General features: G+C 46.4%; 1 protein-coding gene across 2 annotated transcripts in view; it reads right to left on the bottom strand.

Annotated features, from left to right (window-relative positions):
- Positions 1–1,679: 1,679 nt before the first annotated feature.
- The window catches only part of DPF3 (double PHD fingers 3), a 259,291-nt gene continuing 234,403 nt past the window's right edge, over positions 1,680–26,567 (bottom strand). For both annotated transcript variants that reach the window (XM_077909873.1, XM_077909871.1), the window contains 3 exons: positions 22,194–22,306; positions 11,854–11,935; positions 1,680–11,336 (listed from right to left, as the gene is read on the bottom strand). In XM_077909873.1, coding sequence (XP_077765999.1) covers positions 11,266–11,336; positions 11,854–11,935; positions 22,194–22,306 — 266 coding nt within the window. In that variant the 3' untranslated portion in view covers positions 1,680–11,265. The remainder of the gene's footprint in view (positions 11,337–11,853; positions 11,936–22,193; positions 22,307–26,567) is intronic.

Below are 26,567 nucleotides of genomic sequence, written 5' to 3' on the forward strand. Positions count from 1 at the left end.
CTACACAAGTCAGACATCAGCGGGCTAGATAACACAGGACCTAGAGCTTCTGACTCCTCTCCCAGCATCCCCTCTGCTCCAAGAAGGGGAGACCATGTGGTATCTCTGCCACAGGTCCACACCCTCAGGCTCTCTCTGACGTGGGGAGCTGTGCCCTTGGCCCCTTCTTAGTCTCTTTTCCTCCTTATGAGGAAAGAACAAAGGAAATCCATTCTGCTCTGGCTTTGCTCGAAGGTAACGCAGTGTCCCTCCACCATCCCTGTGACTCCCCAGAGCAACATGGGTCTCTGGGCGGTGTTAGGCCCAGCTGACCACATGCATCTCCCAACAACTGGCAGCATGAGGCTGGGATGCAAAGCTGGGTTTCCTGGGATCAAAGTAGACACCTCACCCCCATCCATGCAGATGAAAGGCCTATGCATGGGGGTCTGGACCACCTCTTCCCGCCTGGACTTTTTGTCCTAAGCTCACAGGCCCCCAATGCTGGCATCAGTGTTCAACATCTCACCTGAGATGGCTCCGGTTCAAGGCGGGGAGGACATCACTCCCTTTGTAGAGATGGCTCAGCAACCTGCCGGATGGCACACATCTGCAGTAGCAGCCGCGGCTCCTGTGCTAGAAATACCCACCCCAGGTTCGGCTCGGACAGGAAAGGCTGAAGGTGCGCCGTGACTTCTTGGAGACCAGGAGAGCACTTCTCCAGCAGAGGGACAAAAAGTGACCTGGCCATGCCCACCCATGTCTTACTGGGAAGCCCAAGTAGGTCCCACCTACAAGCCCACTGATCCACTGACACAGCAGTCCCTGCTCAGGTCTAGCTCCCCCATTTCCCACTGGACCCCATCGTCATGTGCTGTGTTATTACCTGTCTGGCTTGTAAGCCCTGTGAGGGGCAGGGCCTTGTCTTGTCTGGGGGACCCTCAGTGCCTGGCACATGGGACAGGCTTTATGTGATTTGTCTTAAATTTGTTTTTAGAAGACTGACTCCTAGCTTGCGGCCTCAGGACGCCACGGGCTGCGTGGTGCAGGAGTCCCACTGTTCCTTCACCGCGGTTGCTAAGCAGGCTCAGGAGACTCTGGGGGCAGATGTGTCTTCGCTAAAGCCTCCCGCTCCTTGCTCTTGCTCAGGGCAGCCATCGCACTGCCTTTTATGGAAGGCGATTTCTGACCTGAGAAGGGAGGCCCAATGACTCAGCTGGCTTCTAGATGGGCCCCCAGCCGGAGGCCTCTCTTTCCCCCACCCCGTTCCCCCACCTCAGCCATGAGTCATCTGTGAATCATCCACCTGCCCTCCCCTAGAAGTTCCAGGGGGTTCTCTCCAAGGGGTCTCCTCCCGTGAAGCTCTAGGTTGTGCTGCCCGCTGTGCCCGCGAAAGCTGCAGGGACTGACTCTTCCCCAGAGCTAGTGGGGGTCAGAATTCCATCACCAGCAGCGACTGAGACTCAGACTGGACCGTATTGCCCCTGGAGTCTGCTTGCAAACATGGAAGCACCAGGGCTTCTCTGGAGCCCCCCCCGCCCACACACACACACACACTCGTGCACACAAGCACGCGCACACGACATGCACACGTGTAGTCCTACTGTATACCCCAAGGGGAAAAAGCCCTGCTCCTACAGGAGCTGGATGTTTCCAATTGGTTTTTTGGGGAGGGGGATAGGAAATCACCAAAAGTTCCCAAGAGTTTTAAAGCCTTTTATTTGTTTACACATTCTCTAAATTGCAGACAAAAAAATTTTGCTACATAGGTCATCAACACTGCTAACCAACCACAGAACAAGATACTAACCACAGCAAAGAAGGGACGGGGCCTGTGACTCAGTCTTTGTGAACGTGCAAGGGGCTGGGATGTCCAGGGGGCCCCAAGATAGACAGCTTGATGCCAACCTTATGGTGGTTCCAGGTCTTGACTCTCCAAGGCCCTCCTCCCAGAACCAGGTCAGGACAGGAGCAAAGGCAGGAAGGGAGGGAGGGGTCCTGGAGGGAGGGGTCCTGGTTCCTGGGGCAGCCTTCCTGAAGAGCCAAAATCAGGATGTGGGCTCTTTCCAACCTGGAGATCTTCCTAGAAACTTTCACAGTACACCAGCTCTCTGGGAAGTCACAGAACCTGCGTGTCCCCTTCGGACAGTGGGAGAGGTGGCACTGCCTCCCCTCCAATACTGAAACACGAGAGATCTTAATACATCCCTTGAGAGGGCAGAAACAGCACAGCACTCTTCACTTCGGGTGCCACAAAAGAGGGGGGACTTGACACACGGGAGAAAGAGAGCACCCCAGGAGGGAGGAGCAGACGGGTGCACACACACCTACACACTGAGACTACATCACATCACACCTGAAAGAGTCAGGGGTGGGGCAAGGGGCTTCTGTTGGCTTGCCTGTTGCTGTGGTTGCTTTTCAGAGGAGCCAATGGGGAATCTCTTCTTCAGACCATTACGTACAACTTCCTAAGCCTGTAGCCCTGCTCTCCAGTCTCATGAAAGCCGTGCCCTCCTCAGTTCTGGATACTGTCCAATGTCCCCGAGCAGCTCAAGGCAAAAACCCTAAGTTGTCCAGTCAGCAGGAGGTAATGCAGTGTTGGAACCCAAGGTCAAATGGGGAGGGAGTCCAAGGGAACATAAAGGAAGACCCTTGGTAGCAGGCATTTCTACCGCCAAGGCCAGCCCTCTCAGCCATTCTTGTATGACTAGGAGTCTCAGAAAAGCTGGGGCGGGATTGGGGTGGGGTGAGAGAGTATAAGACACAAGAAAGCACTTTGGAAAGATGGCAATGAGCTATTGAAAAGGCTTCTCTCTCTCGTGCCTATACCTGGAAGAAAGTGACTCTGAGTTTCATCATGTCTATAGGTCTAGAGATATCAGTGGAGACATAGCAATAGGAGGTCACTAGAACATTTCCAGGGCTATCCTTTCCAAATACAGCCCAAGCCATCTGAGGGCAGTAAATTCCTGAGGCTGCAAGGCACCCAGGGTCTATTCACCAGCAGGGAGAGCAGCAGAGACCAAGCCCTTCCCACACTTCTCCAACTCTGAGCCAACCAAAGGGCTTCCGTGCCCTTCCCAGAACCTATGCGGAGCTGGGGAGGCACCTCCTTGTAAAGAACCTCTTCATCCTTTCTACCCCAGCGCACCCAGAACTCCAGGCTTCGTATGTGGTGGCAGTCATCACCAAAGCCACCAGAACCAGCCTCCTCCTGAGGAGAAGCACAGCAGGGCATCCAGCGACTAGAAGGACAGCAATTTCTTTTGGCTTCTGGGCAGAGATGCTCCATTTCTTGGCTCTCAAAAGAGAATGTTCTCAAAACTGGGCTTTAAAATTGCCTTCAGCCTATACACACGGTGGGTGGACCTACCTGCACCAGTCCATGTGTCACATGCACAGGCCAGTCTCCCTTTCCAGTGTCTGCTTCCTAATTGGTCTAGTGGGTCAGCGTCGGGCTGGGAGGGGGTCTGAGCTGACCGTTCTCAGCCTGACAGTCTACATAAGCGGAGGTGGGAGGAGAGACCGTCTCCAGGCTAAGCCCACGGGGCCAGCAGAGCTCTCCCGCTCCCGGGTCCATCCCTCATGGAGCTCGGGGCACCAGTGGGCTCAGAGTCTGAAGCCGGCTGCTTGGGAGTGGTGCTGCCAGTCTGGCCTGGACGGGATCCAAGTCAAATGACCGCCCCCCCCCACTGCCTCTGCCCTGCCACCAGCACAAGAGACAGGGTGAATCAGGGTCATTCAAAGGAGGCTCGGTTCAAAAGAACTGAAGGCTTTCATATGGGCAGTGGGTCAAAGCCTAGAATGCACTGCAGGTTCTCAAGCACTTTAAAACCAGCCTGGCAGCCCAGCATCATGAAAGCCTTATGTCCCCGAGTCTCTCACAGACATAACCAAAATTCTGCCTCCTTGGAGCCAGGTGCTGTCCAGGGACCCCAAGGAGCCTTCCCGCCCCACTCCCCCAGCCCCCAGCAGACAAACCAAGGGATGCTTCAGGCCAGCTCCGCACTAACACCCAACCGGGGCAGATACGTGCCTTCCCCGGAGCCCAGGCATCCAGCTTGAAGGATGTGAGTGTGAGTGCTTCAGGGAATAGCGAGGAGCTGAAATCTGGCTGTCACATGTGCAGAGAAAAGGGAGATTGAGCAAATGGTTTATTCCTGATGCTATAGATTCAGACAACAGTGGGTCTACTGAAGCATGAAGTCAGGATCCGATGAGCACCTGGCCAAAGGTGGGCACACGAGCTTTGCTGGAAATGCTTCCAACGTTGGGCCCCTCCCCATGCCCACCTCCTGCTGCCACGCCTGAATCATGCAGGAGGCCGAGACAGGCTGGTGGGGGTCTCCGGGGGAGTTCACCCAGTCTGAGCATGAGGCCCTCATCCCACCATTCTCCTCTGCTCTTTCTAGTGGGGACGGGACAAGACCGTGAAAGGAGTCACTTTCCAGCTCTCATCAGGCCCTGCCAATTACACCTCCCCACTCACCACCCCAGGAGCCCACTCCAGCATTTGAAGGGCATGACCTCTGTTGCCTCTGGCCATTCGGCCCACTCCAACCCTTCATCATCGCTGAGGTTCATGGTAAAGATGGTCACCTTCCAAGGGCAGCCAGTGCTTGGGCAGATGGACACAAGCAACTAGGTTGAGGTCAACTGTGTTCTTCCCCTCAACCCCCAGAGAGTAGAAACAACTGGACACTTTAGCCAGCTCATCTTCAATCCATGAACATGCATGAACACAAAAAGAAGGACCTAGATCGACACACACCTTCCCTGATGATCCACTACCTGACATGTGATCAGAATGCCATGGGAGAGTGTAATTTTGGAACCCAAAAGCAGGTTGAAGCCTGGGCCAGGATGTGGTTTATTTTTCTAACCCCTATAGGACCTAGTATGTTGCCCTGCACAGAGTGGGTGTCCTGCCAAGCATTTTAGCCAGTACCGGCCTGCCCAGCAATCCCTCTTGGTGGCCAAGAAATGGGCTCATTTTCCTTCAGAGCAAAAACACCCTGTGGGCAAACCTGCATATGAGTAGTGAGCAAGTAGGTTGGACATCTCTCCTTTTCCCCAGCCAAAGACACAAATGCTCCCAAAGCATCTGACCATTTACTGCCACAGCGTGACTTCTCTGCTCTCCCAAATGCCAGAGGGACCAGATGCTAGGGCTCGCTGTCTCCCCACCCCCTCTCCAGCCACCTGCTCCCACCTCCTCTGCTCTGAGCTAACCATTCTATGGTTTCATTCTCTCACATGTTTTTATTTTTATTTTTATTTATTTTTATTTTTTATTTTTTTCTCACATGTTATCTAGCAATGATTCCTTCCTTTTTCCCTAGTACCTAATTTAGGCCTCTTCAGCTACATGTTGAAAATACACAGAGGGTATATAGTTTTCTTTTCCTTTTGTACTGCTGCTTGTTCTCATCATCACCCCACCCTTCAGCATCTTGGCAGGAGGGAAGGGGGGGCAGGTGCAGGAAAGGAGGAGGGAGGCCATGCAAGAAGAGAACCAAGGTCTTGGCGGGGAGTAAACACGAAAGGGCGAAGTCAATAAGAACCGCAATCCCAATTCCAGCCATAAAATCTGCTCATCCCTTTGACAGCAGAATTGAGACTTTTGCTTCCAAGTCCACATCCATTGCTAAACCTGTTTCCCCAAAGAAGCAGAAGTGAGGGAAGAGGGGAAGGAGTCCATGCGCCAGTGGCCCTCTGAGCCTGAGGCTCCCCATACAACTCCCGGAAGTGTGCAGGGGCTGGGACCTGGGGTGGGCCTGGCTGGACGGCAGGGAAAGATCCCCTGTGACAAGCAGGTTCTCCCTCTTATCCTGGAGCAACACAGAAGGTTCACTTTCATTTGTTAAGTGAAGGGTGTGTGCGTGTGTGTCTCTGTTTTCATCATCAATATTGATAACATCGATAGAAATAATGGAGATGCAGAGAGGCAGGCAAACAGGATGCAGTGGGTGTGAGTATAACCTGGAGAGGGTGCAGAGGGGAAACATAGGGGCTCAGGGGCCTCCCCCAAGTCCTACGGGGACCCCCCCTCTTCCCACCCCGGCAGCATGTATGCGCCAGAGTGGGTTGGGGCCGTCCTGAATGGCCACTTTGCTCGCTGCCTGGGCTAGAGGTCATCATTAGTATTTATATCTCTGTCGACTAGGGTTCTGGCTGCCTGCCAGTCCTGGTTCCTGCCTTCCTCTGGCCTGGCCTGGGAAATGTCACCATCAGCACAAACGCTTCCTTCTCTTGGTGGGGCCAAAGAGGGGAGAAACCCTGGAGTGACCCTCTTTCAAGGCACTGAAGCAAAGAAAGGAAGGCAGTTGTGAACAAAGGGCCTGACCAAGAAGCATTCCTGTACCCTCTGCCCCCTGTTATCCACGAACCCGCCGCCCACCCCACAGCCGCATAGGATCCTAGGGAGTTACCTCCGGTCTCAGCCATCTGTGGGGACACGGCCAAGCCTCACTCAGAGCCCAGAGACAGCCTTCCCTGGGAATCCACCAACTTCCAGACCTTTCCTCTCACACAGGGAGCCCCCCATTCATTCTAGGAAACCAACTGGAGGAGGACGGGGCCAGGCCCAGACCCCCTCCTTCCCCATCACCGTTTCCTGGAGGTGCTTCCTTTGGGCCTCTCTTCCCGGCAGCCTGTGCAGAAAGTATGGAGAGGGGGCCACGCAGCCAGGCCTTCCTAAGAGCAGCTGCTGAGAGGCTCGAAGGAAGCCCCCAGTCTGTCCATCTGGGGGCTCTGTTCATCCTCCCACATCCAAGGCACCCTAGCAGTTGGCAGCACTCTGCCTCCCCACCCCACATCCTTTAGGTATTTAGCTCCAGGACTTCGAAGTGTAAATCAGGTTTCTGGGCCCTCCTCAAGTGCCCTCCTCTCCCTTCTCTTCATTTGGCTTCGCCTGACATGAAGGACCTTTGACCCTCCCCATCTCCTTCCTCTGGGCCCCCATTCCTCCCTCCTCCTGCACAATAACGAACCCACTACAGGTGACATCAATGCACAGCTCTGAAGAGGAGTCAGCTGTGGCATGTTGGGCGTCTTTGCTGGGAGCATGAGCATGGCTCTGGCCCAGGGAGCCAGCCCTTCCCTGTGGGGGTGGGGTGGGGGTGACACAGGCACGTCCTGAGGAGGGGCCTGCACTGGGGAGGAGTGTCAGGGAGTGAGAGAGGAAGGGACGCTGCTGTCCCTGCACATGTAGCAGGCTGAGAACCAGCCCAGGGACAGGGAAGGTGGTCCTTGGGGCTCCCAGCAGGGGGGTACAGGGGGTCTCCCCCACGCACCACAGACTCAAAGAGGAAACCAGGGGCCCTCTGAGTCTAAAGCCTGAAGTTGCCAGTAATCTCTCTTCAAGAGCACAGGTCTGTCTCCTAAACTTGCCCCAATAGGAAAGGTAATAATAATCATCTCATTTTTCGTCCTTAAAATATCTGAACTTTTAAAGGGGAGGGCCGGGAGGAATCGTGCTGTGTTCAAAGCACAAAGCCTAAAATGCAGCACGAGTGTAAGTCTCCGGGGTATCATGAAACCATCACTGTGAAATCCAAACCCTCCCCCAACCTTAAAACCTGTTATCTTCGCCAGCTCTGGAGGAATCTGGCCTCCTTCCCACCCACCCACGGCTCACTACCCTAGTTCCAGCCTCGCGTCTGAGCGGGCTGGGGAAGCAGCCACTCCTTGCAGCCTGCATGGCCTTCCCACCTGGCCCTGGGGACCCCCGGCTCCTGCTCTAGGTGCTTTAAGTCATGGGATGGGGGGTGGGGGGAGGAAATCTGAATGTCAGTCTCCTAGCAGAGGCCTTGTCTGGATATCCTCACAATGTCGCCTGCACTGGATTTGCTGCAGGCCCCAAAAGTGGGGTTTCAAACACAGAGGGTTTCAGCTTCTGGCCTGGATCCTGCAGCCTCATCTCCTCTCTGGCCAGGTGGAGCCACAATATTGGGGTGAAGCAGAGTAAAGGCACTCTGGCTATTCTAGGGACTCGAGCTGGCAGGCAAGGGCATCATTATCTCCACCGGGTGGCCTCTGGACCCAGTGACGAGAGATACCACAGTGCGGGGGCCTCCATCACTCCAGGCCCCATGCCAGGCCCTTCAGCAGCACTAGTGCTAATCCCGGCAACAATCTGCTGGACGGGCCGTATCTCCCTACCTTACAGATGTGGAAAATGAGCCTCAGACGGGTGAAGTCACTTGCCCAAGGTCAACCAGCCAGAAAGTAGTAGAGCTGGGCTCTACATCCAAGTTTCTAAGTGCCTGTTACACTGAACTGAATTATAGCCCTCTCCAGGAGGTGGCTCCCCATTCTAGGTCGTGATGATCTAGAAGGGAGTATCCCAAGAATCTTCTTTCTGAAATCCCCAACCCCAGAGTAAATCCCTCACCTCCCACCAACAGGAGACCCACGCGCAGGTCCTTGTCACAGCTTTGACCTATTGGCTCTGTCCACAGGCAGCCTAGCCCCTAAAACATAAACCCATTTTGGTCAAAAGGGAGATTCTGAGAAGGCATCTAACCTTGGCTAATTCACACAAGAAGGGGGTATAGAAATCATTTGGGATCCCTTGGAAGGCCCTGCTTTCCAGTGGTTATTTATATAACATTATGCTTTCTTCAGTCTCCCAATGTCACCGTGGAATGGGCAGGGCAAGTATTATTATCTCTGTTTCATAGGTGGGCAGACTGAGGTTCAAGCCCTGATCATCCACGTGCACCCCATGATTCTAGTTCATTCTCTGGGGTTCAGGAAAAGACCAGTTGGAAGTTTACCATCCCTTTCCTTGTTTCAGTACAAAAAGTGATAAATGGGACTCTGGAGGTTTTGTCTGCTTGCAGTACCCCAAAAGTGCTGTTCCACAAGCTGGCTTTGCTATCCCCACTTTCCAGATGGGGAAACTGAGACCTCCAAAAAGGGAAGAAGTTGGACCCATCCTATAGGGAATGCAACTGGGAAGGAGACTCTGGACCCTCTTTACGTCCATTCCAGAGCCCGGAGCACCCAACCCCATCCCCACTGCTGGGTTACAGCACCCTCCCTCGCAAGGCCCAATCCCTCTTCACAGCTTCTGTGGCAGCAGGTGCGATGGAGGTAGAACAGGGCCACCCCAACATCTGCACTGAGGTGGGGAAGGAATTTGTACACACTCCAAAGAGGACTTGTCAAGTAGCAGGACGACAGCTAGGGGTTTCAGACTTGCTTTTTAAACTTTGAAGCCATTGTGGCATTTGGGAACATTTTGCTAACTTTTTTTCTAAAATCAAGTCAAAGTGATCTTCAAAACCAATAATCAGCCTTTGAGGACACCCCACTTGGGGTTTGTGGGAGGACAGCCAGCCAGAGCAGTTGGGAGACGAAATCTGCTCCTCTGATGTGACACCACTGGGTAAACAGGGGACAAGATGGTGCGGCAGCTTCCCAAGCCCTCCCGGACCTCCGGAATCCCAAACAGGTTTCCCGACCAGGAGGCGGAAGGAAGTATCTGGTGAGGAAGATGAAAATCCCATCTGGACGGGGCCCTTTAAACGAGATCTTTAGGGAGGCGTGTAGCTCCCTTGGAGGCCACAGGCCCCCTCAGGAGATGACCCCGTCTCTTGCCACAAGTCACCCTGCAAGGGACTGGGGGGTCCAGCGTGGCTCGGCCCCACGCCAGGCCGCCCCGGGTCCACTGGCCAAGAGCAATTAGCCCAGGAGGGAGGCTCCTGCCAAGCGGTGGAGCTGACGCGACAGGCGGGCAGAAGTGGCCCAACCAGCCCGAGCCCCCAGGGGCTTCTTCGGGAGCTGGAGGAGTAAAAATAACCTCGGCCTTTGTTGGAAGGGCCGGGCCACGGGGACGGAGCTGATTTCAGGGAAGCCGAGCATGCGCCAGGGTCCGCTGCCGAGACCTGCCCTTTGGGCAAATGATTTTTCCAGAAATGTGTCAGTTATTGTGTGCTGCTGCCATTGCCACTGCCACCGAGATTCAAAGACAGCCCGGGCCGCTCCCGCCCTCGGGGCTGACTTCCAACGCAGACTTCTCGGAAGCTCAGCCTCCCACCTCTTTCTTCTCAAAACATCTTTGGAAAACAAGACTCCGGCACATAATTGGGGAGTTTGGGGGGGGGGGGCCAAGAGCAGCCCTCAAGCTGAGGATTCTGTACCGTTGCCACCGTGATCATAAATCACCCCATCACCCCGTTATTTGTTTAGGTGACAATCCTCTCTTCCCCGTCCTAAAATCTCCAGAGTCCGGTGTCAGTAGACAGTGGCAAACACACACCATGTAGAAGGAGAAATTACTTGGGAAAAGGAATTTGTGGTGCCAAAACAGTACTGAAGGGCTTTGCAGAGCTGCAGTCCTTTGTGCCGACATGCAGATTCTGGACTGCGCAGCCTTCACCCGCCTTCCCGGCTCTTGAGTCCCACCAGGGAAAGCTCCAGACCCGGGCTGGTTGGGAGGCAGAGCCTCAGCATCCTCCCCCGCCATAGGCTGTGGCTTGTCTCACCTCAAGGATGTCCCAGCTCCGAAGGTCAAGGAACCCCAAAAGCCTGACCCCTTGCAAAGCCACTCCCGATGGGTAACAACTACTGATCGGCTGTGGCAGGGCCTCTGAATTTTCTTCCCAATGTCTCTGCCCACCCCTCAGCACTTCTACTTCCCTCGCCAGCCCCATCAGGGGACCCCCCTGGCTGCAGACACCACTAGGTGTATCTGCAAGGGGTCCAGAAAACTGCTTTTCTTCTTCACAGAGACCAAGGAACAAAGAGGGATTTTCATCGTCAGGATGGCCTCCCGACTCCGAGTCTAGAAGTTTCCAGGGAGGCTGGTAATAAATAACAACTTCTCCACAGCCTTTTGTCCCTCTGCTGAGTTCAGGATAAAGAGCTGAAGCAGGAGGCGGGAGGCTGCGTGAAGATTTCTTGGAACACAATAGATAGAAAACACCAAACTACACGTGAGTGACTGATCGGTGGTCACAAAACAGCTTCCCTTAAAATGGGAACCAGGGCCGGGGTAAATGTGAGGCGGTTCCACAGGGCCGGGGCCAGGGGTGTTCTTCAAACGTGAAAGATCCTTCTGGTGGAAGCAAGGAGGGGCTGACAGAAGTACTGGAACCTGCGTGTAGGGGGTAAGCAGACACCTCACCCTCTCGGTTCCACATGTCCATGCCCTCCATGACCACGGGTGTTCCTTACAGTCGGTCTGTCTGGATAGATGGGAGTGGGGACTTGATCCGGTGTGAAGTGGGCTCTGCCTCAGCCTCTCCAGCAGCAGGTCACAGTCTGCGACCCGGGGCCCTAGGCTTGGCAGCCGAAGGCTGAGGCTTTTTCTTTGAGCAGTTCCCAGCACAGGTGGCAGCTCCAGCTTCCTACAAGAAACAAGATGCCCTAGTTACCAGCTGCCCTTCGCCCCACCCCTTGGCCCTCACTCCTGCAAGTGCCGTTTCTCCTTTGACTTTCACAGTTCAGAGACTGAGGCCCAGGCCTGAAAGTGGGCCAGAGTCTGTAACTCGTGGCAGAGGGTGAGCGCTCCTCAGAAAATAGTTAAGTGTTCAGAGGCGATCCACTGAACTGTTGTAAAGACCCCCACTGTCCTTGACAGCGATATAACTGGCAGCACTAGGCCTGGGCTGGTTCCCCTGGAAGCTGACACCTCCCCACCGCTTTGTCTGCATGACCAAGAAACATCTCCTTGGTCCTCAAGCTGAAATTTCAGAGGGTTGAACTGTGCCTCCATTTCCTCATCTGTAAAATGGTAGCATAGGGTTGTGATGATTGAATGAGACAAGACATGGAAAGGCCTTAGCACGAGACCTGAACGAGAGTGAGGGCTCCCTAAGTGATAGGGGTAGCTGTTGTTTCTACAGTCGACATCATCATCATTACCTTCTGGGGGCTCAGCCACTGGAGGATTTAAACAGTACATGTGATAGCCACGGTCACAGTCATCACAGAAGAGTAGCTGGTCCTGGTGGAATACAGAGTAGGTGGAGAGGAGGAGAGAGAGAATGAATTATTTAGGGCCAGTGTCTGGCCACCCCCTACTCCTCCAGCCTCTCCCATGCAGACCCACCTCCCTGAATGCTCCTTTCCAGGCCCCATTTGCAGTCTTCCCTGTCCCCTGAATATGCTTTGTGCTTTGCCCACACCTGCAAATTCCTGCTCTGTCTCCCCAACTATGCCAACCCTATCCCCACGTTAGGGTTCTGCTCAAATCATACCTCCTCCAAGAGGCCTTCCTTTACTGTCTCACATTCATGTTTAAAGAGATTCCTTACACTTCTGAACTCCCCTAACCAATAACTATGTTTCTGTAAGGGAGGAAAACCACTTTTATGCACTTCTGTGTTCCCCATAATGATTGCCTAGTGCATAGAAGGTACTTTAAATGTTTGCAAATTTTAACTGAATTCCTCCTAACCTCACCCTTTCCACCTGTGAAAAGGGCAATGGCTATACTTGACCGTAACATCTATGACACCTCAGAACCTCTTCAGGGTTTCATTATGCAAGTACAGAGAAATGGATGGGATGTGATGCCACCTTTCAGATCCCCAAAGCGTCCTCAGGGGCTGGAGGTTGAAGCCCAGGGGAGAATAGGACCCTCTAGCTCTGTGTTGAATGTTGCTCCTGCAGTTTGCACCTTCGCTCCTGCAGTTCCCTCTGCCTGGACGCTCTCCCAGTCCCTGACCCCTACTCTTCTAAACCATTCCCTACCCACCCTTCAAGTCTTCCAGCTCTTCTGTCCTACAGAAATGTCACTAATCTAGCTCAAATGGAAGTTCTCTCTCCCCCTTGCATCCCCATAGTCCTCTTTCTTTCTTATGACATTTAATTGCATTTTCCTTTATGCCTCAAAGCCTGGCATGAGGTAGATATCTACACACAATTGTTTTCTTGAATAGCTCCTTTGGAATATACCTTGTCTACTCCTTTACAGATTGTAAGGCTCTTGGGGCAGAACCTTGTCTTAACTCATCTCCACATCTCCTTCAGAACTTGCACACAGTAGCTACACGTTTGTGATCTGTTCCTCATTATCCAGGTTCAGCTCTCCTCTATTCTTTGGACCTACCTAGATGGCTTATAAGACTTTGCAAAACTAAGTTTTGCATCAAATCTCACCTTGGCTCCCCTCAGCACAGAAATCCTGGAAAAGGTAGATATTGAAGCAAGCAAGCAATAAGGCAGGAGATATCATGAAAGACTTTTTTTTTTTAATCACACTAACACCTTTCAACAGGGCAATGGAAGGTTTTTGAAGAGTTAGCAACAGAGGAGTGACTGGTCACACGTGGAATTTAGAAAGATCTCCCTAGCTGCTGTGTAAGAAGGAGCAGGTTGGGAGGAGGCAGGTTGGTCCTAGAGGCTGGAAGACCACTTAGGATGCTACTACCACCATCCAGGTGAGCAGTGATAGTGTCCTAAACTAGGGCTGTGGCATGGGGAAAAGACAAGGGTCTTGTTCCCATTTGAAAATCACTAATTAGATGTAGAAAATGATAGCAAAGAAATCAAGAATATCCCCTACGTTGTGGCTTGGTCAGCAAGCCAGATGATACAGCTACCCATTGAGATATGGGAAAAAGAGTAGATCTACAGGAGCCAGAAGGCAACCTCAGCTAGAGACATGTTCTACACATCTACAGGTCATGCAATGGAGATGCCCTGGAGTCAGCTGGACATCAGGAGAGATCCCTGATCATGAGATATGGGTTTGGGGGTCATTGGTGATTAGATGATAATAGAGGTCCTAAGAGAAGAAGCCCAGAGTATGTTACAGATGTCCTTGAATTTGAGCTCATGGAGGGATGTCCATGAACTTTTTGAAATTATATGCACAACTTTGGGTATAGGTACAAATGTACATATTTCTGAGAAAAGAGTAAGTACATAGCTTTCATGAATTTTCTGAAAAATTAAGGACTCAAAAAACGTTACTGAGATAAAGGCCAAAAACAGACCCTTGAGAACACCAACTCTAAGGGACAGGCAGAGAAAAAAGAAACTGAGACACACAGAGAGGTAGGATGAAAACCAGGACAGTAGTTTACTCCAAAAAAAAAAAAAAAAAAAAAGTTACACCATTGTCTTGGAGCTAAGTAAGCTATTTTACAATATGATTTAGGAATAATACAAGGACGAACAAGTTAGGATGGGAACAGAAAATAGGGAGAGGCTTGTCAGGAAGAGTATTACTAAAGTCTTAAAGATACATAACTCCTGCTATAGTGCTGATGCAAGAAATATAAGAAGGTAGGATACCCTGGGTTAGACTTCCCCAAAGAAAAATCAAGTATTGTGGATTTAAATACATTTATCATGGGCTGATGGTTGTCTAGCACCACATTCTCTTCTTTTTCATGTGCTTTTCAGGATAACTGCCTGTCAAAACCACCCAGATCAGTCAGCTCGTGTTAACGCCCATGAAAAACATAACTTAAGTACCCTTATGCCCAAGTACCCAAGAACCGGTTCCAGTAGAATGGGAAGCCCATTCTGGGATGTGCAGGGTAAATCTCTGAATATATGAGAGGAACCCTACTGCCAAGTAGCCTCACTGCTGGAACTCCTCCCCTACTCCTCTGCCAAGTCAATGAGAAGCCTCTGTATTAATACTATTTGTAAAGCCAAAGACCAGAATCAACCCAATGTCTATCAATAAGAGACTAGTTGAATAAACTAGTGAAGAACTATGCAGCTGTAGGAAGAAGTTAAGATTATGTCTATATATTGTGGTAGAGTGAGTAATCTCAAGGGCATCCAGTGAAAAAGCAAGGTGAGGAAAACAGGTGTGTCTGTTATGATTGTATAAGACAATGCATTCTTTTTTATGGATTCATACACATGAATTCTTATGTATTCACACACACAAACAGGTAATATGTTATATTTAAATAGGATGAAAAGACAAGCCATAATTTTTTTATATGGTCACCTACGAGCGGAGTGAGGGAATAGAGTGAGAGTAGGGATAGAAGCTAGATTTCTTTGAATACCCTGTTTATTTTAATAGATTTGATTCTGGAACCAGTAAATATTTTGCATAGTCATAAAACAAAATTCACACTGTTATTGTCCCTAAAAACAAATAAAAAAAATGAAACAAGTGAATCTAATTATGTATTAGTTGATGGCATAACCACACAGAAAGTAACTATGGAAATAGTTGACCAAGTGACTTTATTTTTTTAAAGATCTTATTTATTTATTCATGAGAGACACCGATAGAGGCAGAGACATAGGCAGAAGGAGAATCAGGCTCCATGCTGGGATCACACCCTGAGCCAAAGGCAGCTGCTCAACCACTGAGCCACCCAGGCATTTCCTCAAGTGACTTTAAAACAAGTAGTTTGACTATAAATCCTAGTCAAATATACTTTAAGAACAAAAATGTGTGTGTGTGTGTGTGTGTGTGTCTTTCCAGCAATCGTATTATTGGTGGTAATAGTGGAATTAATATTTGAGACCTGTGTGTATCAAATGAGTGATTATGTTGTTACTAAGAAGCAAGAATTTTTACATACTTGAAAGAAAATACAGATGTAATATCAATGAAGTTAAGTAAAAACCCTACAATTAGTCCTGGGTATGAATTAGAAGTATCAGTATAAATTCAAGCATCCATAGAAATTCAGCATTCTATCTTTAAAACAAACTAAACATATTTTCTAGTTCTTTCCATTTAAAATGCCCCAAAACAATGACTACTGCTGTAAAAATTAGCACCCCTAGCACTCCTATTATGTTCTCTAAAGATCATTGGCCACTAAAAGGAACCAGAAATCCTTGAAGAAATGGCTGGTTCCAGCTCCCGGGCATGAAATGTATAAATATTTTCACATATTGGAAAGCAAGGAAACCACCAAATACTATTGGGATCATGTCAAAAGGACTCAAGATCCAACCTGATTACATTCTCACTGGCCAAATATAGGACAAATTAAGCTGTAGTGGATTGAAACAAATCAAATATGTTTAAATCCCTGAGTTCATAAAGATACTACTTAGAAACAAAAACTTGGAAGATGCTACGGAAACATCCCATTATTTTTTGTTATCTTGACATAATTTTAGTCTCAGGGAAAGTCACAAAATGGTACAGAGAGTTTCTGTACACATTTTACTCAGCTTCCCTTAATGTCATCATCTTACATTACAATAGTACAATCACGAAAAGCAGGATATTACAGTAACATTATACTATTAACTACTCTGCAGACCTCATTTGAAATTCACCAGTTTTTCCACTTATGTCTCTTTTCCCAGCTTCCACTCCAGGATCTCGCATTGTATTTAGTTGTCATGTTTTCTTAGTGTCCTTGAATCTATGACAGTTTCTTTATCTTTCACAACCTTGATGCTTTTGAAGAATCTAGGCCAGTGATTTTGTAGAATGTCACTCAATTTGAGTTTTTCTGATCTTTTTTCATACCCTCAGTATGCACTTTTGGCAAGAATACTACAAAAGAGATGTGCCCTTCTCGGTGCATCATATCGGGGCATTGATACCAATATGTCTTGTTACTAGTAATAGTACTCTGATCATATAGTTAAGGTAGTGGCTGTCAGTTTTTCCACTATAATGTCATAATTTTTCCCTTTGTAATGTATTAATAAGTAATCTGGTGAGGGAAATACTTTGAGATTATGCAAATATTCTGTTGCTAACCATACTTTTGCCCACTAATTTTGGCATCAATTGATTGTTCTTTCTTACAACAACCAGAAGAGTGATGTAGGAGAAAAGGAAGAAATATTCCTTTTCTCCTCTACATTTATTCATTGTAACTCTGCTCTGAGGAACAGTTTAACTCTTCCCTATTTTTTACTCAAAGTTTTAAAATATCATTATGGATTTTGTTCTTTGTGTTATAATTCAATACTATTGTTATTTATTTTGTTGTTCAAATTGTCCCAGATTTGTCATTAGGAGTTCCTTCAAGTTAGTTCCTGTATCCTTTAGACATGACTTATCAATTTTTATGCATTTCCCTACTTTCTAGTACCAGAGGATGCTCTGGGCTCCTCTTGTATTTTCTAGCCCTAGCATCAGCCATTTATCCAAAGGTCCCTTTGGATAATCCAAAGGTTTTATTGGAGAATGGTATGTAGAAACCAATATCTGGGGACCATGGATCCCATTGCTTCTGGGTTATCATTGCTTCTCGGCCCAGAATTAGGAAGTAAATGTATGTGTAGTACACACACCTATATTTATTTCTGTGTCTATCCATATGTATGCATACGTGTATATAGCTATAGATATATTTATAAGCATATAGATACACAATGTGTTATATAAAAAAATCATCAATTTATACTGATACCCCCTACTCCACCCCAACATCATAGGATTCAGTCTCTCCTTCCCCCTTTATTTGGTTATTCTTTCTCTGACATTGAGAAAACTGGCTCTCATTACCACAATGTATAATTATTAGTTCAGACCTGCACACACATCAAGCAGTTTCAGAATGACTAGCTTACACGCCTGTAAGAAACACATTTACTAAATAAAGTATAACATTTATGCACTCATTTCTGCCTTTAGCCTTAAAATACACAGTCATGTACTGCTTTCTAAAGTTACCAAAGTTAGTTCTTTCCTTCTCCACCCTTCAGTATGGTTATGCTATCTAGGTTATGCTATCTGCTTCAGTAGGTTATGCTATAGTTAGGTTCATTTGCTACTGTTCATGTTCCAGTTTCAGTCCCTGCCCCCCACATCCTGGTTGATTTTGGCAGTTACCTGTAATAGGGTATGTGTGATAATACCTTGGTCATATGTGTCAGAGCTCTACAAAAAAGGCATTCTCAGAGAAGTGCCATCTCTCCCTTATCCCTACTATCCCACACCTGTTTTCCCATTCCTTCTATCCCATTTCTACCCACTGCTGTAGGTAACCAGTCTCTTTAGTTTCTCATTTATCCTTTCTGTATTTCTTTGACACAAGTAAACAGATATATGTATATTTTCTTACACTTTTCTAACAAGGATGGCAGCATATTATAGATACAGGTATTGTCTTTCCTTTTTACATTTAACAATATTAAATTTGGAAATACACTGGAAATTATTCCATATCAATCTATAAAATCTGCCTCATTTTTTATAGCTGCAAGTATTCCATTGTGTAGCCATGCCATCATTTATTCAACCATTTTTCTGCATAACATTTAGGTCCCCTCCAAAACTTTATAATTATAAACAGTGACACCCAGGAATAACTTTATGCACATGTATTTTCATAGCACTATATCTTTATGATAGATTCCTATAGATGGCATTGCTAAGTCAAAAAGTAAGTGCATAGTAGTGTTAGGTATTGCTAAATGTCCCTACAGAAAAGTGGTACCACTTTGTATTCCCACTGACAATGTATGAGGGTAATAATTTTCCCACAACTTTATCAAGAGAATATATTCTCATACCTTTTTTTTCAGTTTTACAGGTAAGAAGTAGTATCCCAGTTTTGTTTTACTTTGCGATCTTTAATTGAGTGCGTTCAAACTTTTTTTTAAAGATTTTATTTATTTATTCATGAGAGACAGAGAGAGAGAGAAAGGCAGAGACACAGGCAGAGGGAGAAGCAGGCTCCATGTAGGGAGCCTGACGTGGGACTCGATCCCGAGTCTCCAGGATCAAGCCCTGGGCTGAAGGCGGCGCTAAACCACTGAGCCACCCGGGCTGCCCTCAAACTTTTTTTTAATTTAAATTCAATTAGCCAACATAAAGTACATCCTCAGTTTCAGATGTAGTGTGCGATGATTTATCAGTTATATACAACACCCAGTGCCTGTCACATCATGTGCCCTCCTTAATGCCCATCACCAAATTACCCCCATCCCCCCAAGCCAACTCCCCTACATCAACCATTTCTTTTCAAATGTTTAAGGGCTATTTTTATATCTTTTGTGAATTGTCTTTCATGTTTTTTTCCCATTTTCTATCAAGTTTCTGGTCCCTTATCCCTCAAATTTTCAGAGTTCTGTGTATATTAGGGATATTAGCTCTTTATCTGTAATATATGCTGTAAATATTTTCTCCCAGTTTGTCAGTTGTCTTTTTACTTTATCATGTTTTTTTACTATGCAAATTTTTATGTGGCCAAATTTGTCAATATTTTCTTTTATTGCTTCTGAATTTTAAGTCACAGAAAATCTTTCCTTATATTTAAAGAGGAATTTATCCATGTTTTCTTCTAACATTAATATAGTTTTATTTTTTATATTTAGATTCCCCAGTCCATTTGGAGACTTATTATGTATTACATGAGATATGGACCTAGTTTTATCTTTTCCCAAATGGTTACCCTATTATCTTAGCACCATTCATTAAAATATAATTTTAGAGGCAACCTTTATCCTAATACTAAAGGTCTATATGTAGCTGGGTCAATTTTTGGGTTCCTTTTCTATTCCATTGGTCTATTTGTCTATTCTGTTTTAATTAGAGGCTTTATAATATGTTTTAATATCTGGTAGTCTCCCCCCATAATTTGTTGTTTTCAGTGTTTTCTTGACTATTCCTGCATGTTTATTTTTCCATATGAATTTTAGTATCAGTTTGTCTGATTGTTTGGTGTTTTTATTAGGTTTGAATTAAATTTCTAAATTAACTCAAGAAGAACTGACATCTGTATAACATTGAGTCATTCTATCCAAGATCACACAAAGTCTTTCTATTTGTTCAAGTCTACTTCTGTGTTTTTTTCAAGTGTTTTAAAATTTTCTTTAAAAAAATCTTTTTTGCTTCATATAGGTTTTACATATTATTAAGCTTATTTCTTTTTATTTAAGATTTTATTTATTTATTCATGATAGTCACACACAGAGAGAGAGAGAGAGAGAGGCAGAGACACAGGCAGAGGGAGAAGCAGGCTCCATGTAGGGAGCCCGACGTGGGATTCGATCCCGGGTCTCCAGGATCGCGCCCTGGGCCAAAGGCAGGCACCAAACCGCTGCACCACCCAGGGATCCCTATTAAGCTTATTTCTAAGTATTTTTTCTTCTGTTGCTATTAGAAGTGGGATTTCTCTACTACTGTATCCTTTGGTTGTTATTTGTGCATATGAAGGCTATTAATTTTTGTATAATAATTTTATACCCTGCTACCTTTAAAGTTTGAGTTAGCTTTATCATGGATTCTCTAGGGTTTTCCAGATACACCATTAGAGTTTGTGAAATAAAGTTTTGCTACTTTGTTACTATTCTTCTACCTCTAATTGATTTCTCTTTTCTAATCACATTAGCTAATATCATTAGAATAATGGTAAATAATAATGGAATAATGGACATCCTTACTTGGTTCCTGATCTCAGTAGAAATGCCTCTAGTGTTTCCTCATTAAATAAAATTATGGCTTTAGTTCTAAGGTATAAAAAGTTTATCATATTAAGAAAGTATCCCAGGGTGCCTGGGTGGCTCAGTTGGTTAAGTGTCTTCCTTCAGCTCAGGTCATGATCTGGGGTCCTGGGATTGAGCCCCACGTTGGACTCCCTGCTCATCAGGGAGTCTGCATCTCCCTCTCCCTCTGCTGCTCGCCCTGCTTGTGCTCTCTCCCACTCTGTCAAATAAATAAATAAAATCTTTTTTTAAAAAAAGAGTATCCCACAATCCTATCTTCTTGAGTGTGTTTTTCTTTTCATGAATAGGTGTTGCAACTACCTTGTGATTTTTTGAAACTGATAAAGGGAAAGAAGCATTTATCCAACCTTTTCTATGGAATCTAAACCTGAGAGTAACCAAATATAAGGTTAGAAAAGTTTCTCTTTGCAGAATTACTCCAGCTAGTAAACAAAGAAGAAATTACAAAATAATATTTTGCAACCTTTAGTGAAATAGTCGTCTCATTGAAGATCATCAATAGCTGATACCTTCACAAAAAAAGAGATATACCATGCAGTTCATACTTCCTGATAAAGAAAAATACACCACTATGTATGAAGTAGTCTTGATATATATAATATATATAATTTTATATATGTTTATATATAAAATCAAATCAAGGCCCATATATAATTTTTTTTTTTTATATTGGAGACAGAGAGAGAGGAAGAGCCTGAATTTGATCAGGATTCTAGTTCTAAACACCCATGTGTAAGAAATAGAAGAGACAGAAGGAAATGTCAAACACCACTGCAGGCATGCACTCAGTAAAAACACAGTCCTGGGAAACTCTATTGAACAAACTAACTGATTTCTTCAACAAAAAAAATCAAAGGGAAAAAACAGAGCAAAATGGAGGGGGAACCTACATATTAAAAGAAACTTTAAAAATAGGGGTGCCTGGATGGCTCAGTTAGTTAAGCATCTGACTCTTGATTTTGGTTCAGGTCATGATCTCACATTGGGAGATAGAGTCCTGTGTCAGCTGGGCTGACTCAGTGCTGGGTGTGGAGCCTGCTTAAGATTCTCTCTCTGCCCCACTCCCCAAAACATATCAACAGGTTGCAATGTATGGGCCTTATATGGATCCTAATTCAAATAAATAAGCTATAATAAAAAATATTTAAGACAATTAAAGACAAAGCAACATTTAAGACAACATGGCAATTAGAATATTAACCGGATGTCTGATTATATTAAGGAATTGCTGATATTTTAAGCTACGTTAATATTTTTCTCATTTTTGTTGGAAAGTAAGTCCTTTTTTGATAAACAAATGAAAAATTTACAGGTAAAGTGATATTATGATTGGAATTATGTAGGAGGAAGTGGAAGTATTTATAAAACAAGATTGGACATGTATTGATCAGAGTTGAAGCTGATGATAGGATACATCGGTTTCATTATTTTCTGTACCTTTACATAAGTTTGAAATTGTCCATAACAGAATGTGTGGGGTTTTTTAATTCTGCATTTTTTACAGTTAACATTTAGACCAAATGATAGCAGGTACTCTGGAACCTGGTGTAAACAGTTGAGTACATCCCAACCATAGAAGCGGGCACCACTGTCGATCACTGAACCCTCAAGGGCAAATGGCCAGGGAGGCAGCCTCTGGCCATCACCTCCTGTACCTCCCTCCGCAGGCACAAAGACCACCCAAGGTCACTGTGATGCAAGGATCCCTAAGGTCCTGGAGGCAAAGAGAAGGGGGAGGTTCTAACTGACATTTTCCCCTAGACCCCAGTGACAAGAGTCCTGCTCCCCTTTCCACTCCTGTAAGGACTTCCAGATCCTTGGATTTCCCCCTCCCGCAAGGGAAGTCCCAAACTCACGTCATTCTCTGAGGTTCCACAAAGGATGCAGGATTTGCATTCTATGCACTGCCACTTGTAGGTCTTGACAGCCTCCGTCATATTCAGAGTGAACTGCAGGCAGGTTGGGTGACCTGCAAGAAGCAGAAATGGCAGCATTAGGGTCAGAGGATCTGACCTGTAGCCCCTTGACACCACTTTAACCAAAAACGCATTCATGCCCAACTTGGAGGGAAGGCAGGGTAGCATAGGCTGGGAAAAAAAACAGGGCCCTACCCACACCCCTCACAACCACCTGCAGTTACATCATTTTGAGGCATTAACATTGAAAGATGGCATTAACATTTTTCAGGGATACATGCCATCCAAGTCCTCTTGCCCTAAGAGATGTGTCCCCCTAAAGGTGTAACCGGTTGATGAGGACAGAAAGTGGTGATTGGAGAGGAAGAAAAAGAAACGGTGGAGTGCACTGCACAAGGCAGCACTGTGAAAGTCACCAGCATTTCTTCCCAAGCCCTAGCATCAACCATGACAGGAGCAACACATCAGAGCTATTTGGAGCTGGGCCTTCTGACCTGCACAGTTGTTCACATTGCCTCTGGGCACAGGCAAAGAGGTCAGAGGGACTACATGAAGTTTCCCAGGGCAGAGCCCAGGGGCACTGTGAAGCACTGTGCTGCTATGGAAAGAATCCATGCCCGTGCCCAGGAGACTAGCAGAGGTCGGCACCCTGCACAATAACAGGAACTATAAGGGAGAGTGGCCTGGCACGCAGGGCAAAGAAATGCAGCACCATAGCATCATAGCAACCAGGTCTACCCACTGGTTCTTACTCTTCTCCATCCCAAGTATCATGGTAGCCAAACCAATAGCAAATAGGGAGGGACACTAAGCTGTGACCTTAGAGCCCTAGTGGTCCATAGCCCAAGGATTGGTCTGAAGGTCTGGACTCACTTCATAGCCACAGCCCACCCAAAAGAGAGATGCCAGCACAGAGTGACAGCTATGACCTGCAGAATATGAAGACCCTCAACCTCCTATTTGGCAGGGAAGAGAGACTTGGATGATGTTCCCAGGTTTTGCAGGAATCTGCCCAGAACACCCAGGGCAAAGCCCATAATGGAGTCTGTCACAAAAGAACTGAGAGCTTTGCCTACTGCTGGGGGCTCGCCCTTCTCCAAAGCTCCCTACTCTGCCAAACCAACCACATAGTGCACAATGCACTTACTTCTTGAACACAAGGAAATGTGTTTTTAAGGAAGGATACTAAAGAGAGGAGACACCAGTTAAGTTAGTCCCACCAACCTAGTACCCTCCACAGATGGTCAGGACCCCACATGGTACCATTACCCCTTGGCAAAGCCACATCACAGCAGGAGACCCCCATTTCCTCCCTTCCAAATATTCAGACAGCCAGTTACATTGTGGTCATTTGGGAACATACCGCCTATTCAGTCAACATAAGGATCCTTCAAATATGAGGCTTCACAAATGCAAACCCCACTGACTTGTCTGAGAGAATAAGAGTGGCAATGGAAATGACTCATCAGTGGGGAGTGTGGGGGACACTTAGCAAGGAACACATGGAAGCATTGAGAGAGGGCAGATCTAAAAGCCTTTCAAGGACTCACCAGGTACCATCCAACTTAGAAGCTCCCACAGCTCTGAACTAATAACCCTCTCAAAGTGACACCATGGCAATGACCCCAAAGAGAAATAAGCTTAGATGAACATCCAGCTGATATTCTTGAAAGCATATCAAAGATCTGCCTAAGAAGACACTGGCCAGGGTTCTCTATTCCAATCTCTCAGACAATACTGGAATAGGAGGAAGAGAGAAAACACCAGCTTGAAATTCTGAGTGGTGTGGGCCATCATGCCCAGGTTCTCAGACAGGCCACCCTTGGCAAGGTTAAAGATGAGTCCATGGAACAGACACCCATATATGCAAGTCTACTTTGTCCAGTTATATGGCCTCAGGCTACATCCCAGCCACAACCAGCTGGCTTGTTATAATTGCTCATGAACTTAAGATTCGCTGAGCACCTGCTAGCCCAGTCATTGCTGTAGACAATAAAGATATAGTGGTGAGCAAGTCACCCAAGTCCTTCCAGTCCAGTCAGAGAGAACTCAAATTAAGAAGCTACGTGAGTATCTATTTACTTACAATCATACTTACAGTCATGTCATAGGTTCCATGAAGGAAAATCATAATGAAAACAAACCACAGGAGAAGCTCACCTAGTCAGAGATGTCAGGGAAAATCTTGTGAGAAAGATCTTTAAAGCTGATACCTGGAAGATGAAGAGGACTTAGGTGGGCTGGTGGGGGGAGCTGGGAGGCAGCTGAAGAGGTAGCTGGAGAGGTAGCTGGAGCCAGATTACACAGGGACCTATAGCACTTATTTAATGATCTGGGGCTTTAAAATCACTAAAGGGTTTTAAGCAAGGCAGTGACTGGATCACATTATGCTTTAAAGGAGCTTTCTTTAGCATAAGAGATCTTTGGGGTGATGAAGCAGTAGGTACCTTGATGGTGGTGGTGGTTACATATGTGCTCAGATTGCAGAGAGCCATATGTATACACACATAAGCACCCATGCACATGTATTGTATGTGAAACTGGTAAAATATGAATACTTGTATTGATGTCATTGCCTGGTTTTGAGAGTGTACTATAGTTATGTAAGCTGTTACCATTGGGGGAAACTGAGTGAAGGGCACATGGGACCTCTCTATAATATATTTTTGTTACTTTCTATGAAGCTACTATCATTTCAAAATAGAAAGTTGAAAAGATATTTTTAAATAAGGAAAGCACAAATAAAGATTTAAATCATCAAAAAGGAAGGTCGGAAGGAAGGAAGAAGCTGCTGTCTAAGAAAAGAATTTATAGGGGACAGGGGAAAGGAGAAGTGCAAGAATTGCTGCCAGGAAGCCAGTTAGAAGGCTGATGCCACTACTGGGAGACAGACAAGGATCATTAAGCCAAGGTGGAAATTTCAGAATGGTAGAGAAATAATTGATAGGACTTGACCACTGTTTAAAGGTTGAGAGTGTGGGGATAATGAGACACTGTCTCAATTTTCTGACCTAAGAAACTGGGTGTGTTACAGGGAAACTTACTCAGATGAGAACGAGTATAGGAAGCATAGAGGAACCAGATATGTGGGGGGAAGGGAGATCACTGTTTGGGGCATGGTGGTTGAAGTTGGGAAGTTTGGGAGACTGCTGGTGGAAATGTCAAGTAGAGAGTCAACCATATGGATTTATAACTCGAAAGAGAACTATGGATTTGACATATAAATTTAGGAGCCATTGGTAAATAGGTGGTCGTTGAAACCATGAGAGCTAATGAAGTTATCTAAGAAAAGGGAAAAGAGAAGAGAAAGGATGAGGAAAGAAGAGAAGAGAGAGGAAAAGGTCTAGGACTGTTTTTAGAGGAGTCCTAGACTCAACTACTTAATGATGAAAAGAAAACCAACAGCAGAAACTGGGAAGGATGGCCAGCGAGGTAGACACAAAGTGCGAGCTTGGGGTCAGAGCAGCCAAAAGAAGAGACTTCAAGGAGAGGGTGGTCAGTTGTGTTGACTGCCATAGGTTCTTGAGTTTGGCATTGCTTAATAAAGACCCGGAGTGAGAGAGTGTTGACAGATCAGAGCAAAAGCTGCCCTACTAATAATAACACTCCACTAGTGTCATCTTCCCTAGGAAGGAAGGTCAGCACATTCCAGAGCATGACATGGAATTCAGTAGTCAAATGTGCATATGGAGCTGCCTCTGTGGGTAGGCATGGAGACTGGTACATGTGCTTTGTGCCAACAACATTCCACAAATATTTATTAAGAGCTAATTCTATGTTTGAGTTCTCTTAGAACACTGTGCCATGCTCTAAAGACATTTTCTGGGATAGCTTTGGACCAGTGAACAGTAGCAAGTGGGTTTTGGAAACTCCTGTTGGAAGTTTCTGAAAAAAATCCCATGGGCTTTTTCTGCATTCCTGTCTTGAGAAAGTCATCAGCCTCCAGGAAAGACCTTCAAACCCAAAGGAAGGGAATTAAGTTCACACAGCCTCCTTCCAACTACCAACACCCACGATAAAATGCAGAAATAAGATTAGCCTCATTGCTGGCTAGAATTCCTGCAGCTCAGAACTCAGGAATCACTGAAGGTCAAGAGGGAAGTAGGGGATGCAACTTCTCAGTTGGAGAGGATGAGGCACAAGAGGTTAAGTCACTCCAGCAGCCATTAGTAGGTGCAAAAATTATGTTCAGAACTAAATCCTCTGTGTTGCCATACAGGTTGGCTGCCTATCGCCCATCTCCAACAACTGGAGAAAGTCATTTGCCAGATAAAACCATGAGAATACAAATCCTTATCTACCATGGAGATTACT

This window comes from Canis aureus, chromosome 9 (assembly GCF_053574225.1).
Source record: "Canis aureus isolate CA01 chromosome 9, VMU_Caureus_v.1.0, whole genome shotgun sequence".
Lineage (NCBI taxonomy): Eukaryota > Metazoa > Chordata > Mammalia > Carnivora > Canidae > Canis > Canis aureus.